At 34.0% G+C, this 15,923-nt stretch overlaps 1 protein-coding gene across 1 annotated transcript in view; it reads right to left on the minus strand.

The window, feature by feature from the left end:
- Positions 1 to 546: 546 nt before the first annotated feature.
- The window catches only part of LOC106470086 (ATP-binding cassette sub-family G member 5-like), a 28,980-nt gene continuing 13,603 nt past the window's right edge, over positions 547 to 15,923 (minus strand). Inside the window, exons 3-11 of the mRNA XM_022398643.1 lie at positions 14,136 to 14,368; positions 12,803 to 12,920; positions 10,975 to 11,166; positions 7,813 to 7,893; positions 6,294 to 6,513; positions 4,902 to 5,113; positions 3,921 to 4,059; positions 2,945 to 3,130; positions 547 to 2,345 (exon numbers count right to left, since the gene is read on the minus strand). Of these exons, the coding sequence (XP_022254351.1) occupies positions 1,973 to 2,345; positions 2,945 to 3,130; positions 3,921 to 4,059; positions 4,902 to 5,113; positions 6,294 to 6,513; positions 7,813 to 7,893; positions 10,975 to 11,166; positions 12,803 to 12,920; positions 14,136 to 14,368 (1,754 nt within the window). The 3' untranslated portion in view covers positions 547 to 1,972. The remainder of the gene's footprint in view (positions 2,346 to 2,944; positions 3,131 to 3,920; positions 4,060 to 4,901; positions 5,114 to 6,293; positions 6,514 to 7,812; positions 7,894 to 10,974; positions 11,167 to 12,802; positions 12,921 to 14,135; positions 14,369 to 15,923) is intronic.

Genomic DNA, 15,923 nt, shown 5'->3' on the forward strand with positions numbered 1-15,923 from the left:
ATAACCCATAATGTAGCTTTGTGCTTAATTCCAAACAAACAAAATATACCACAAATTCGGAGAGCAAAAATATTACATTAGCACTGGCAAGCATGTATAAAAAGCACAACAAGCAATTGAATAATATTTTTTTGCAAAGTATATTTAGCCTTGATTATAAAAAAAAAGAAGAGAAAACAGTAAGGAAGGTTTGGAAAACAACTTTAAAACGAGGTATGATAGTTTAACAAGATGGCGGAGAACCGTGCGTCACGAAATTGCTATCATGATTGACAGACGATTCGCCCACGTTCACACGATTATTGTATTAGATGACAGAAACACCAGTCGCTGACATTTGAAAGACGAAGGTCGTTACAGACTGATTGACTTTAACTTTTGATTTACGACTATCAGGCTGATACTGTTACAGTTGTCTGGTCTCTAAGCAAAAGAATCACGACTCGAGAATAAGCGGTCGTTAAGGAAAACGCAGATATTTTACTTTGTCCGTATATCTTCGAAACTAAATTACATTTTTATTCAATCTTTTAATGGTCTATTTTCTGATAATTTCTTATGAATCATTTTAATATAAAAATATTAAACTTTGTTCAACCTTTCACAGTTCTTCTAATAGTCTACTTTTTGGTAAATTCGTATGAATATTTTATTATAAAAATATTAGAACATAGTGCGTAACTTCTCACAATTCTTGTAATAGTCTATTTTCTTACGTATGTGTAATTTATCACAAAGGTATTAAAATTTGTGCAAATCTCAAGACAATCGATTTACAACGCCTATCATCAGGCTTGAAACTTACTGAGAATATTGAAATAGTTTTACAGGGGAGAGTAACAAATTTCAACGGGTAGGACTCTTTTGTGATAAAAGGTGTATTTTAACTTGACAAACTAGAAACACCTCCCTTAGAAGAAAGTCCTGATCCAGCTTAATAAACCAGCTGGCCAATTAACCACGGATAACGTGGTGTAACCTTTGAAATCGGTTGTTTTTCGTCACTAGAGGTTCAACTAATATGTATAACCTATGACTTTTTTATTTAAAAATTGAAACACTTTAAGTGTTCTGCGTCAGATAAGATTGAACAACACTAACAGATACGTCTAGGTATGTGGACCTAATTTTATGTAAGTTAGTAGAGTGAATAAAACGGACAAAAGGTGTCTAGGTAAGTGGACCTAGTTTTCTGTAATTCATTAGAGTGAACAACACTGACAAAAGATGTCTATGTAAGTGAACGTAGTCTTCTGTATTTGAATAGAGTGAATAACACAAAAGATGTCTAGGTAAGTGGACGTAATTATATTTCAATGGAGTGAACAACACTGACAAAAGATGTTTAGGCAAGTGGACGTAGTTTTACGTAATTCAGTAGAGTGAACAAAACTAACAAAAGATGTCTAGGTAAGTGAACGTAGTTTTACGTAATTCATTAGAGTGAACAACACTGACAAAAGATGTCTATGTAAGTGAACGTAGTCTTCTGTATTTGAATAGAGTGAATAACACTTACAAAAGATGTCTAGGTAAGTGGACGTAATTATATTTCAATGGAGTGAACAACACTGACAAAAGATGTTTAGGCAAGTGGACGTAGTTTTCTGTAATTCAGCAGAGTGAACAACACGGACAAAAGATGTCTAGGTAAGTGGACGTAATTTTATTTCAATGGAGTGAACAACACTGACAAAAGATGTCTAGGTTAGTGGACGTAGTTTTACGTAATTCAATAGTGAATAACACTGACAAAAGATGTCTAGGTAAGTGGACGTAGTTTTTTATAATTCAGTAGATTTAACAACACATTAAAATGTTGTCTATAGATTTTTGAAGTTCATGTTACACTGCACAGATGTAGCTCTGAGATTAGTAATATTGTTCCTTTATTTTAAAAATAATTCCCAAATAATTAAGGTTTGAATTATGCTTGATTGGAACCGACTGGCAGAAGATGTCACTACGTTATTTAGTCGCGAAACTTTACCTTGATAAATGCCGGAAGCGGAAGTAGATAAATGATGATATTGACGAGCCACATGCCCCCAACGAACACGTAACACATTCCAAAATTGAGCCAGTATTGTAAAGACTGTTCGAAACTTTCCCTTTGAAAGTGGTACTTGATGGACAGGTAGTGTGTGCCGTTCAACCAGTAACATTCACCTGGAACGTTGTTGTTGAAGCAAGGAAGTGACGCACCGGAAGTCATATTAATAGATGGTGCATTCACTAACGAAGGATTTTGGTCAAATTCATTTTCGTTCAGAAAAGCCCCTGCATAACGGTAGATCACTCCATAACTTAAGTAATACAGCCAATCTGGTAATGCCGCCATCGTCCTGAAAACGTTATATTTATTATAAACATTTTACTCGTTTAGTGAAACGTAGAAAATAAAACTTAAAACTATTATAAGTAAGTAATGATATGAATAAAGAACATGATTAATTATCTTGATAATAACAGTTTAAAACTCTAAATTTTTGTTTCTATAACTAAAAATCTCCAGATGGCAGCACTAGGTTTCCTGTTTGAAACCATAATTGCAATTGTAAGGTGATAAAACCAACTAATTTACGTGATTTAAATATTGTCATTTTAGACTTGGTTTAAATAAATCTCTTTCTTTTGAATATACGGAGAAATAAATGGAGGCTTACAGTAACTGTAGTGCCTCTGTCACATATTTAAATTGTGCTTTACAATTTTCGTTTGGATACTACTCGGTGCTGCCACCTATTAAACTCGATGGTAAACATGAGAAAAAGGTTTATTATATAATTTACGTACCGTATGCAAATAATTAGATTTGATAAATTATATAATATATTTTAGATTTAAGCAGATATCCCAGTTAGTACTACTAAGAATTAACTTAGCTATCAAAACATACATTTATTTATTTTTTGCAGAAAAACAAAGAGATAAAGTTAACTACCTGACTGTTCCACTAGCAAGTATTATGTATACCAGCAAGATACATGTACTGGTAAGAAAGGCTGTGTAAGAGCTGCGGATGAATATCATTAAAGCGATGGTCTGTTGCTCGGCGAAGGTGAAAACCGCCCATAACACTCCGCAAAAAGCAGCCCATCGATCCCAGTCTTGACGTAAACGTGTTCCCCTTGAAATTATTGTAAAAAAAAAGCGGAGGTGGTGAATAAAAAAATCGAGAAACTTTAACTGAGGAAAAGAAAAGATGTGTTGTATTATAGTCATCCAGTAACTCTTTGGGCTTATAACACTAAAAATCGGGATTCGTTACCGGTGGTTTGTAGAGCAGAGATAGCCCATTGTGCAGCTGTGCGGTTAACAACAAACAAACAACACAATACTCTGGAAAGCAGAAATAATAAATGAATACAGATAGCAGCAATCGATCTTTTAATTATTGTGATCCTGCTATTTTATATACTAACGTAAATAGTGTGCAGTTTGGTTCATACTCACAATAACCAATCATGATCGGTGAACACAACTAACGTTAAAATCAGTAAATAACAAGTCAATGTTGACTGAAGGAACACCATGTATTTTCTTCAAACTGTTGTTTTTGAATTAGCCATTGATTTTTGTTTGTTTATAAGCGTAAAGCTACATAATGGGCAATCAGAACTGCTACTTTCGAGGGTATCGAACCATATGTTTAGCGTTATAAGCCCTCTAGCTTTCCGCTGGGTCACCGGGGAGTTTTTTTTTTTCTCACTAAAATCACGTGATGGTATCTGCTAGTATGGTTTATATACACTACAGGAATGATATAACTGACGAGTAAGATTAAGATTTCTATAAAAGTTTGGGCTAACGTATTTCTTACCATATTCGGTTCAATTCAGTTATGTTAGACAAAAAGCTTGGATGACAGGCTCATTATATCAGTAAAGAATAACAATATAGAAAATGCTTTTACTTACGAATAAATTATTGTTGCCCCAGCCCAGACTGTCATAAGATTTAAAGGCACACTACAAACGATACGACTAAGTATAAACAATGGTCCTCGATACATGCCTTGGCGAGACTCGTTGTAGTATCTTGTTCGATGCGCGCCATCTGGTGAATAAAGTATATATTTGTGTTTGTGACACTTTACAGAACCTATTCAGTTAGTTTTACTAGCTTCTTTTGCTTAACACTAGACTCCTGACATTTCATATGTAACATAAATACCTATTAAACATAACAAGCCACAATGTCGGAACAGAGGGGGCTGGTTCCCCTAAATTTCGATAGGTTTATGATTTCCCCAACTAGAATTGAGTTTTAGTTTTAAAATAATGACTTACTAATCTAAAATGAATTTAATGCTCAAAGAAAAAAAAAGTCGAAAAGATAAAAGAAGATATTATGTGCAAAAGTAAAAAGGTCATTAAACTGCTTATTTTAACATTAAATTCGCCTGTGTTTTTTTCCCTGACTTTCATTATATCGTGATGTCTCCTTGTCTCCTCCATACAATCCGACGCCTAAGTAAACTAATACAACATGTTCTTATCCTCCAACTTATGATGCCGAAAACAGATGGAAATTATGATATTCCGAAACTTTATTACAAAATCACGAACTTTTAAAGTGAACTTAAAGTGCAGATGGGTCATAGTAGGTAGCTGTAGGGTTATTGTATTTTCTAAAACTGACTAGTTATCATCAAAACTTACAACACTTATTTTATGATGCAGCTGACACAACTTATCAACAGCTCTAGGAGGACTGTTTTAGTCATCTGGAAAGGATGTCGTCAAGGTGACGTTACTGAGGCAATAAGGAATAAAAACACCCTTCGTGGTGTAACTTACTTTATAGTTTTTAAGTCGTCAAGGCGACGTTACTAAGGCAAAAACCTAGTGATTACCTTTTAAAAACTAAAAAAGAAAGAGTAAGGTTGGTTTACTTACAGGTCCGTGCTGTGACTGCTGCTCCCAGGAGAGACATTCCGACTAGACAGTTGAACAGCAGACCATTTCGTGAAATGTAACTCTGTTGTGTATTTTCTAGTGGAAAATACAACAGGTAGAGAATGGTGAAGAAAACAGGCAGCGCCACCACGTGGAGAGTAAGGCGCTCGAAGGCGCTGTTGTTGACGTTAAATAATGACGCAAATGATCTTCTGTAAATAAAATGAACGAGACGATGAACAAAGAGAATAAAAAACGAACCTCTATAATAAGCGTGAAGGTCCCCCCCCCCCCCCTGGCTGGTACAGCAGTAAATTTACGGACTTACAAAGCTAAATTCCGGGTTTCAATTCCCCGTGGTGAACACAACAGATAATCCAATGTGACTTTGCTCTAAAACAAACAAACAAAATAAACGTAAGTTCTCCATCAGGTATAAAATTTACTCAATTAACTTTACAATACTTCAATCGTTAGCACCTGCCTACATATAAAAAGGCCCCGGTATGGCCAGGTGATTAGGGCGCTTGACTCGCAATCTGAGGGTCGCGGGTTCAAATCCCCGTCCCACCAAACATGCTCGCCCTTTCACTCGTGGGGGCGTTATAAAGTGACGATCTATCCCACTAGCTGCCTTCCCTCTAGTCTTTAATTGCTAAATTAAGGATGACTAACGCAGATGGCTCTCGTGTAGCTTTGCGCGAAATTCAAAACAAACAAACATATAATAATTTCTTTAATTAACACAGTTCAGTAGTATTTGTTCTGGTTCTTTCTGAAAGAGCCGCGACGTGTTCGATATTTTATTTTATATTACTTGATATTAATATAAGCTTATGAATAAATAATCCTAAATAAATAGACTACTACAACGTAAAACTTTTAGACTCAAGCAAAAATCGGCATCACAAAATCAAACGCAAAACTTTGCTTCGTTACGTCTTTAATAGTATGTTTAGCAGCGCATAGATGACGCTAAAATAGTATCATCTTTACACTTGTTTCAAGTTCTACTTTTGTTTCGTTCGTTGTTAAGAGCAGAACTTACACAATGGTCTATCTGTGCTGTGCCCACTGACGGTACGAAACCACGTTTTCAGTGTTACAAGTTCTCAGATTTACCGTTGAGCTACCGCAGGCTAAGTGATAGAAATAAGCATTCTGTACATTTTTGTTTCTTTTGTGTTTAAGCGCAATGGACTATCTGCGCTGTGACCATCGAGGGGTGCCTACCCCGATTTTAACGTTATAAACTTGCAAGCTTACATCTGAGTCACCGGGGGTGGCCGTTCTATGCATCAACAAATATAATTTAAATATTCTGAATAAATTTATAACTTTTAGGTATTATTATTATGATTTCACATGCATGTTCATATTAATCTGTTTTACCGAGTAAGAGCCGTGAACACCCTCCATCCTGATGGCTGTCCATATGCTGTCAAAGGTAGCTTCCATTGGTTGTCTCCATTTTTCAAAATTCCGGATTTCTGCGTTGACAGCTTGCGATATTTAGTGCCTACCGTTTTGAATCTCTCCACCAAATCAGCAATTTGTGAACTGGATTCAATGAATCGTTCTCTGGTACGACGATCCACAGTAGACAAACACACTGTTATGTAAACATTAATAAAATAACATGAAATTCAAATAAAAATCTGCAATAGTAAATTGTACGTTTTTATAGTAAAGAGAGAGAATAAAATTAATCTCACGACTAAAATATGGATTATTTTATATATAATCTAATCTACCGTTAGTAACAGCCAAACTAATTTAAGTTTTTTGTTTTGTTTTTTTTATCCATTAGGGTTTCTTTAGTAACTATGGCGCAAGTTTTCACTCATCAAGTGTGATTTACTAACATTAGCAGATTAGGCCTACCCATGTATCAAATTTTTTTATCTTTGGCTTGTTCTACTAACATTGGCAAGTTAAGTCTACATGCAGCTTAGGCCTACCCAACTAGCAAAAGTTTTTATCCACTTGCTTTCTTCGCTATCATTAGCCTACACGCAGATTAGGCCTACCCAACTAGCAAAAGTTTTTATCCACTTGCTTCCTTCGCTATCATTAGCCTACACGCAGATTAGGCCTACCCAACTAGCAAACATTGTTATCGGTTTGCTTTACTAACTATGGTAATTTAGGCCTACTCAACTGCTACACATTTCTTTCCATTAGGTACATTTGATAATAAAATTTGATAGGTTAGGCTTGATATATTCTTGTCCATTATATATTTAAACAAATTTCTTTATATACTATTACTGCAGGATGAGTAAACCATAATGACTGGGTAAATCATGTTATGTAAAACAATAATTTTACAATTTAGTAAATACCAATAACGATATCAAAACTGCAAAAAATAAATAAATTTTCATTAAATTGTAAGTTGATCAAAAATACAATACTTTTTAATATTATAAAACCTTTAGAAAACTCATTTAAATTATATAGATTTTCCCAATAAAGTTTATAACTTAACATCACCAAAAAGGTTTGTTTGTTTATTTGTAGTTAATCGCAAAGCTACACAAAGGGCTATCTGTGCTCTGCCCACCACGTTGTAAGACCGCAGACATACCGCTTGCCACTGGGGGACCGCCAAAAACAAACTATAGTGAATGTTACGCTATAATTAATTAGACAGCTGAAATAAACAACAAAAACAATTCACTAAATGTTCAAATAGGTTATTGTGAACGAGCAATTCTTAATAAATTATGAACAGTGTCTCATGTAAGTTTAATTTTTAACCAAATTTAGTTAAGCTTAATGAATACAAATACACTAAGTTTTAAGTTACATATATATATATCTGACAAAATAACAACAAATCTATAAATTAACACGTTGATTTATAATTAGATCGATGCTTCGCAAAGATAAACAGCTTAGCACTTACGATAATATGTTAACGGATTTTCCCGGTCAGGGCATGGAAAACCGACACTACGGAAGTATTCCATCATCATTCTCGTGCTACCTGTACACAAAACAAAATTTGCTTGAAATACATTGATAATATTTAATTTTTATTTCAACTTTTGATAGTATCCATTTCCTGTTGCTTCATGCTAAGCCTAATCCAAACAAACAAATGTTGCTACAGGGTGGTAAAATCTGAAAATTCAACGAAATAGTTCAAATCAGAATAAAAGGAAAGAAAAATGCGTTTTCAAAGATTCGGCCAAATAACATTCATCACGTAGACACATATTTTTGTACCCTTGCAGAATTCTTAACCATTTGTATTTGTATTTTGAGATTGAAATTTACATGCATGTTAATCTATTTTTTACAGAAATAAAAAACAAACAAAATCGATTATTTCTTACTGAAAGTTGTAAAAGACGAAAATGTCTGTAATGTTTCCTAGTACATGTCCTGCTATTTTTTATTTTTTTGTGGGGGTGGGCTTATTAACACTGATTCAGAATGTATTCGGAATTTTCTAAGATAACGAGTATGTAAAATGAGTACCTAAGGAAAAACAGAAAAAAAAAGAAACAAAGTTGAAATATTTAATCAATAGAAAACTGGCAGACATAAGGAAAGAAACGTCTTATTTCGAGCGTGATAGGATATCATATGCCTCTTGCTCACTAGAACAATGACAAACAAATACAAAAAAACTTTTAATCTGTGAAGGAAATAATGTTTGTTTGTTTTTTGTCCCCTAATTTTTAAATGATAAACTAGAGGGGATGAAACTAGTCAATAGTAACAGCGCCTACCACTATCCTAATAGAATAGTGGAACTTGACTGTAACTCAAGGCTGTAAGGTGCGGGGAGCGTTTTCGCGGAATATATATATATATATATTAAAATCAGTAGTTTAACTGTGTATTATGGCAATTTACGAGTGTGCCTTATTAAGAATTATTATCATTAAAGAGTATTTTTGAAAAACATGCATTTAACTAATTACCAATTATATGAAAACGAAAGCATCGCATCTTCAGTTAGGCTTAAATAACTGTAGAGAACTAAGAAAGCTGCCACGTAAAGCGTCAGTTAGCCTGAAATTATCCTCTAGGACTAGTTTACAGCTTTAACTTTACATGGAACTTCACTTGAGTTATTTAAGTCTTGTAATTCTTTTTGTATCGTGATTTGTATATGTAAAATCATTTCCCGTTTTTTTTTTGTTGTTGTTGTTGTTTTTAAGTCTCTATGGTTGGCTAATTTAACCAATTTTGTCCATAACACTCTTCAATAAATATTCTGTATGCCTTTGTAGTAATTATCCATGTTTTCTTTTTAACTTTGTATTAACTCGAGATTTTTTTAGTAATATTGTCTATCTTCAAGTTATGATTAACTCTAAAATATTTTAGTAATGTTTCCTGTTTCTTTTCTTAACTACGAATTAACTTATTTTAGTAATATTTCCTGTTTATTTTGTTTTTAAACTGTGAATTACCTCTAAGATTATTTAATAATGATTCCTCCTTTTTTTCCACTATACTTTTCGACTGCTTTAACAAACTTTATCAATAATTTCCTTTTGATAAGTTACCTCAGCGTTTCCAGAGAGATCAGGTTTAGGTATTTTCAGCTGAGTGATACATAATTTATCACAGTGTTCTATGTGTTTTGCGAGCCATCAACCGCAACATTGGCCTAACTTTTCTAGATGGCTGCTTTCAATTATCTGCACATTTTTGTAAACCAAATTCCAAGAAAATAAAGATGAAACACATTATAATCAAAACCGTGGGAAGTGCTATTACTAGTGAGATGAGTAACGTTCCATTTGTAAAACTTCTCAACAAATTCACATGAAAACTGTTGAGTTGGAAAATAAAGCGTGACTCATAAGAACAACCTTTTCCAAATTTCCGAGATGTTTTGGGTTCTTAACAAGTGCAATTACCATTAAATACAACTTTATTAGATGTTCGGTTGATAATTTCTAAAATTATAGGTAGTTTTACATTTAATGTCTGAGACTTGTCTATTTTATGATTTTTTTTATCTATTTTATGCTTTTTTTCATAAACTATTTGCATAAAGCGTTTGGAGCTATATTTACCAAACCTTTGGATTATTATTATATCAGAGGCACTAGTTGTCAGACAAACACTTATAAGACCCAGCTTAGATTACAGTCACATTCATTATCCGAGTAAATGTATTTTGCGGAATGAAATTCAGATTTATAACATTCAAATTTTCTACACTTCCCGATGAAGACCTCTGAATTTCAATCTTTCTATCGCTATTGAAATATTCACTATATTTGACAAGCATTATTAACTACTGAATAATAAACTGAGTGAAGCTTACGTAAATTACATAAAAATATAGATGATCTGACGAAGTAATCTTATAAAATCAAAATAATATTTCATATACAAATTACTGTTTAAAAATATACATATATTATATGAAACAAAAACTTAAACCACACATTTCAATATAACAGTCCCCCTAGCTTCCAGTGTTCTACTGTACACGGTCATTGTTTCGTCTCTACAACACTTTCAAAAGATAGAACATGTATGAAACTCTTACAAAATGTTAGGCCTAACAAGGTGTGTTATATCACTTTTTCTATGCATATAGCTAGTACTGTTTTAGTAAGTGTATTGATTTCAGATTTGAAGAACTTGCAGATATAATGTATTTAAGTAAGTAAGAAAGTCTAAAAAAAATCAACCACGATATTTCTGTAATATTAGGGCTAATAAACATTGAAAATGGAAAGGTATATTGCATTAAATCTGGAATATTAGGAGTTAATAAAGTTGAAATAAAATTTTATATTATAATGGTCTGGAACATTTGGAAAATGAAACGTTATGTTATTAATTAGACTCGTTATTTTTTTTCTCAAGTTAACAGTTTTGTGTTTGTTTGTCATAAACGTAATTAAATATTCTATCTTCAGTCTGCAAAGTCATTAGCTCCTGTAAAGAGACTTTTAAGTGATAAGGTGAAGGGTTATATATTTCAGTTGAGTAAACAATAATTATTGCTATCGGATCATTAAAGACCACTAATTAACCTTTACTAAAATTTAAATGTTATGAAGGACATGGGCTATTTTCTAAAGGTTACCTGTGTACACTACATCTCCAAGACACAGGTAAGTCACTCGGTCCAGAAATGGAAAAATGTCTGATCTTGGTTGGTCCATGTTGATGATAACAATGCGTTTGTACTTTTTAGCATGATTGGATAGGCTAGATATGACGAAGTAGCTATTTAAAGGATCCACTTCATAGGTAGGTTCATCCAGGAGCACAAGAACTGCCGAAAAATAAAGTAATTAAATAATTAAAGACCAACATTTTGAGGGTTCATGTCTTCCAACAGCGATAAATATATATATTAATCTGATCCTAAGAAAAATAGAAAACGAAAGTTTGATGGTTCTATTTTAGTAAAGATTCTACAGTAATAATATCAGTAGACTTTAAACTTCTGAAAAAAACTTCAGATTCTTCAATTTGAAAGTGCAATACATATCAAATGAGTTTTAACGAACATAGTTCAGCATGTCTTGGCCACGCTACCTGGATTGCGCCCTAACAAACGTGCTGTGACAGGACTCCGTGATTGGATGGAGGAGCACCTGTTGCTAAATTCATCTAGCGTGCAAATCAATCAAACTGTATTGACTATTTATTATAATACAATTTTTTTAGATATGATTAGTCATTTAACGTGTGCATAATTGATGTGTTTGTTACTCCATAACATAAGCTTTGTCTCTTCACGTTCCTACTTATGTGTTGGATTATCTGCTAACGATAATTGCCTGCAGCTAGCCAGACATACAGATACATACATTTATAATATAGCCTCTAAGCCAGACATATAGATAAGTACATATATAATATAGCGTCCAGTAAGTCAGACATATGGATAGTTACAGTTATAGTATAGCATGAACAGTCTGAAGCTTAATAGATAATAATATAACTTGTATTTATTTATTTATGGCAAACCTACTAAGGCTATTTGCTGCCGTCCTTAATTTTGAGCTACTGACCAGGGAGAAGGCAACCAGTCAGGAACACCCTACCACCCACTCACCAACTATGTTAAGGGACTGACTTTCAGTTTTATAAGGCACCCACAAGGAATATTTCATGGTATCGCACGGATACGATTCCGATTCTTCAGTTCCTAAATGAATATAGTAGTAGAAAATTTGTTTTTGTTTGTTGTTTAGCGCAAAGCTACACAATGGGCTATCTTTGCTGTGCCCACTACGAGTACCTAAACCAGAGTTTGGTAGTACAAGAAACATGGTTATATTATCAAAGAAAACGAAAATGTAATAGAATAACTTTTCAGTTATTTGACCCCTTTATCTTAATTTCCAAAGCAAAGCCATAATAACTGAATAAGTCTCCTTATGACGAAAGTTCTGACACAATAACACTTATCTATTATAAACAATGAATACGTCTTCTTATTACGTAAGTTCTGAAACAATAATACTTGTTTATTATAAACAACGAATAATTCTTCTTATGACGCAAGTTCTGAAACAATAATACTTGTGTATTCTAAACAATGAATAATTATTCTTATGACGCAAGTTCTGAAACAATAATACTTGTGTATTCTAAACAATGAATAATTCTTCTTATGACGCAAGTTCTGAAACAATAACACTTATGTATTCTAAACAATGAATAAGTCTCCTTATGACAGTTGGTCATATACTTGTGACCAATTTGAAGATTATTATCAGTTTACTTTTACTTAATTTGGCATAATATTAAATGAATTAAAACTCTCGTGTTCTTCGTTACCGATGAATTGAAGACAGTTCTGATAGATTATTGGTTTAGGCTGTTTTGTTTTTAATTGATGGCGGAGGAGCCTTGACCAGAAGTTCATTCATGTCCACTAACGGTCAAACAATACTTACCAGGATCTTTAACTAGCTCCGTCCCGATGGCCAAACGTCGGTAATCACTGGTAGCGAGAGTGCTGACCTCTCTGTTGGATACCTGATTCAAGGCTAAGTCTGTCATAACTTGCTTAACCTAGATGGAAACATTTGGTTTATTCAGCACACAAACAAATAGCACAAAAGGTTTACAAATACGACCTTCACGTGACTACTGTCTTATTTCATAAGGTATAGTTTTGCACTCAAATATTCAAATACTTAAATTTTTCGTGTATAATTTGTGTTATTTAAGATTTCTCGTGATTATATTTATATCTACAGCCTTCACGTTTGAAACTTTGGCAAAAACTAGTGATAGAATTTTTATTTTATTACGTTATAAAATTAAATGTATCACTCATCCACATTTTTTTAGAACAATGTCACTGTGTTGAACGACAGGGTTAGATGAAACTGATTTTACAGAAGATGCTTATCTATAGCTTTTGTTTATTACTTTATATCCTACGATTTCATGACTAGATATTCTGTGTTTTAATGACTTGACATCCTATGTTTTCATAACTTCTTATCTTACATTTTCATGGGTTAATATCCTATGTTTCATGACTTGATATCCCGTGTTTTTATAACTTGATATTCTATGTTTCCATGATTTGCCATCCTATGATTTCATGAATAGATATCTTGTGTTTTCATGATTACATATCTTATGTTTTTATGAGTTGCTATTCTGTGTTTCATATCTTGATATCCTGTGGTCCCATGACGTGATATCCTGTGTTTTCATGACTAGATGTCCCGTGTTTTCATAACTTGATATCCTATGTTTTCATGACTTTATACCGTAAGTTATCCATTAAGATTACATTCGTCAAGTTCGGACGGTGTAATCGTTCGTAAGGCTGAACTACAGCCATAAATACAAAGCGTGGAAATAATTAATTAAATATCGACCACCGTATGGTTACATTTATCACATCACGGTTACCGTATGTCACATGCATTTTCCTGTGGTTGTGCACGGTTGAACACAAACAGAACTAACTTATAACCCATCTGGGAGAAAGTACATGATACTACCATAACAAAAAATCATGACAAGAGATAACTCGATGTAAATTGTTGTTATTTAAACGAACCAACGATACAGCATCGTATTTTGTCGCACGGCCAGAGCCTATTACAAACCTTACATAGGCGCCCAACACATAGGACATTTTTTTCCAGTATCAAATATATTAACTTATCTCCCCCCAACCCTTTCCAACAAATCTAAGCAATCATAATACATTACTACAGTAGCGTTTCACTTTGAAGAGGCAAGAATATATAATACGTCACTTACCCGGCTTCTTTTCATAGAGTTGGAGACTTTGGATCCAATACTCAACTCTCCTGCATACGTAAGAGTTTGGAGGACGGTCAGTCCAGGAATAAAGGGCAATTTTTTTGGAACATAGCCACACTGCTCTTGGAACAGTCGGATGGACATTGGGACGTCATTCAAGAGAATCTGACCACGAGTGAGTCCCATAGCTCTTCGAGCTATTACTTCCAGTAGAGTCTTCTTCCCACTCCCTAGGAAATTTGGATAATATGACAACTTGAATCTTTATTCTTCTGTCACATGTTAACGTATATTGACTGAATTTTGTCAGTCTAAAAAACAAACAGGCGAGATTAAAGAAAATTTGGACTTTTAGAGTATTAATTTCTTTATTCTGAAACTGTATTGTGTGTATGCTGACAGTTTTAGGAGGTGAGAAAAAAATTTCAAGGAAGATCGTGGTTAGGGCCCTCGACTCCCAATCTGTGGGTCGCGGTTCGAATCCCATCATTGAACATGCTCGCCCTTTCAGCCATGGGAGCTTGATAACGTTATAATGTGATGGCCAGACCCACTTTTCGTTGGTGAAAAGTAGTCCTAGAGTTGGTAGTCAGAATACACTCTATAACCAGGTACGCCAAAAAAAGAACCAAACAAGATAGGGATGGAAGTAGACATATCACTTGATCAGCTAATGATCACACAGCATACTAAGCCGGAAAACAAAACCCCTACATTACTGGATTTCTCACTGGCAAAGCAAACAGAATTTCCAAGTTGTAAAATAGTCATAAAAGTATTCTAAAGTTAACTAAAAGGTATAATGATGAAAGCTGTGATTCTATTCACACACCAAGCTTTCGATAGACAAAATGGGGAAGCCAGTAATGTAGGGATTGTATTTTCCATGCAAAGTTGAGACCGCTTCGTCTGCCAAGTGGTCGTTAGCCAATCAAGTGATATATCCACTTCCATCCCTATATTGACTGGTTTCCATTTTCAATTTCATTATCTATAACTTTTTTATTTAACGATACTTTTTTCCTAATACCTGTATAATCATGTGTTCATGAGTGGCTTCAAGAACGTACTAGCGGTAGAACCTAACCGGGATCTACGATTGAACAATACATTTTTTTTTAAATTTTAAGCTTTAATAGTTGACCCTTCGTATTTCATACATAAATAAGCTTAACGTTATAGTGGTCAAACTCAAAACAATAGCAATATTTGTACATTGACAGAGAAGTCACGTATATTTTAGTCTTGTTCTTCGACATCCGTCGATTCATTAGGTAAGCTCAAACCTTCTCATCTCTAAACATTATCTTAGTCTCTAAAGCACGTGGCTTCAAGTGTGATAAACATTGTCCTAGTCCGTAAACCACGTGGCTTCAAGTGTGATAAACATTATCCTAGTCCCTAAACTACGTGGCTTCAAGTATGATAAACATTATCCCAGTCCCTAAAACACGTGGCTTCAAGTACGATAAATATTAACCTAGTCCTTAAACTACGTGTCTTCAAGTGTGATAAACATTATCCTAGTCCCTAAACCACGTGGCTTCGAGTGTGATAAACATTATCCTAGTCCCTAAACCACGTGGCTTCGAGTGTGATAAACATTATCCTAGTTCCTAAACCACGTGGCTTCGAGTGTGATAAACATTATCCTAGTCCGTAAACCACGTGGCTTCGAGTGTGATAAACATTATCCTAGTCCCTAAACCACGTGGCATCGAGTGTGATAACATTATCCTAGTCCCTAAACCACGTGGCTTCAAGTGTGATAAACATTATCATAGT

This window comes from Limulus polyphemus, unplaced genomic scaffold (assembly GCF_000517525.1).
Source record: "Limulus polyphemus unplaced genomic scaffold, Limulus_polyphemus-2.1.2 Scaffold3814, whole genome shotgun sequence".
Classification (NCBI taxonomy): domain Eukaryota; kingdom Metazoa; phylum Arthropoda; class Merostomata; order Xiphosura; family Limulidae; genus Limulus; species Limulus polyphemus.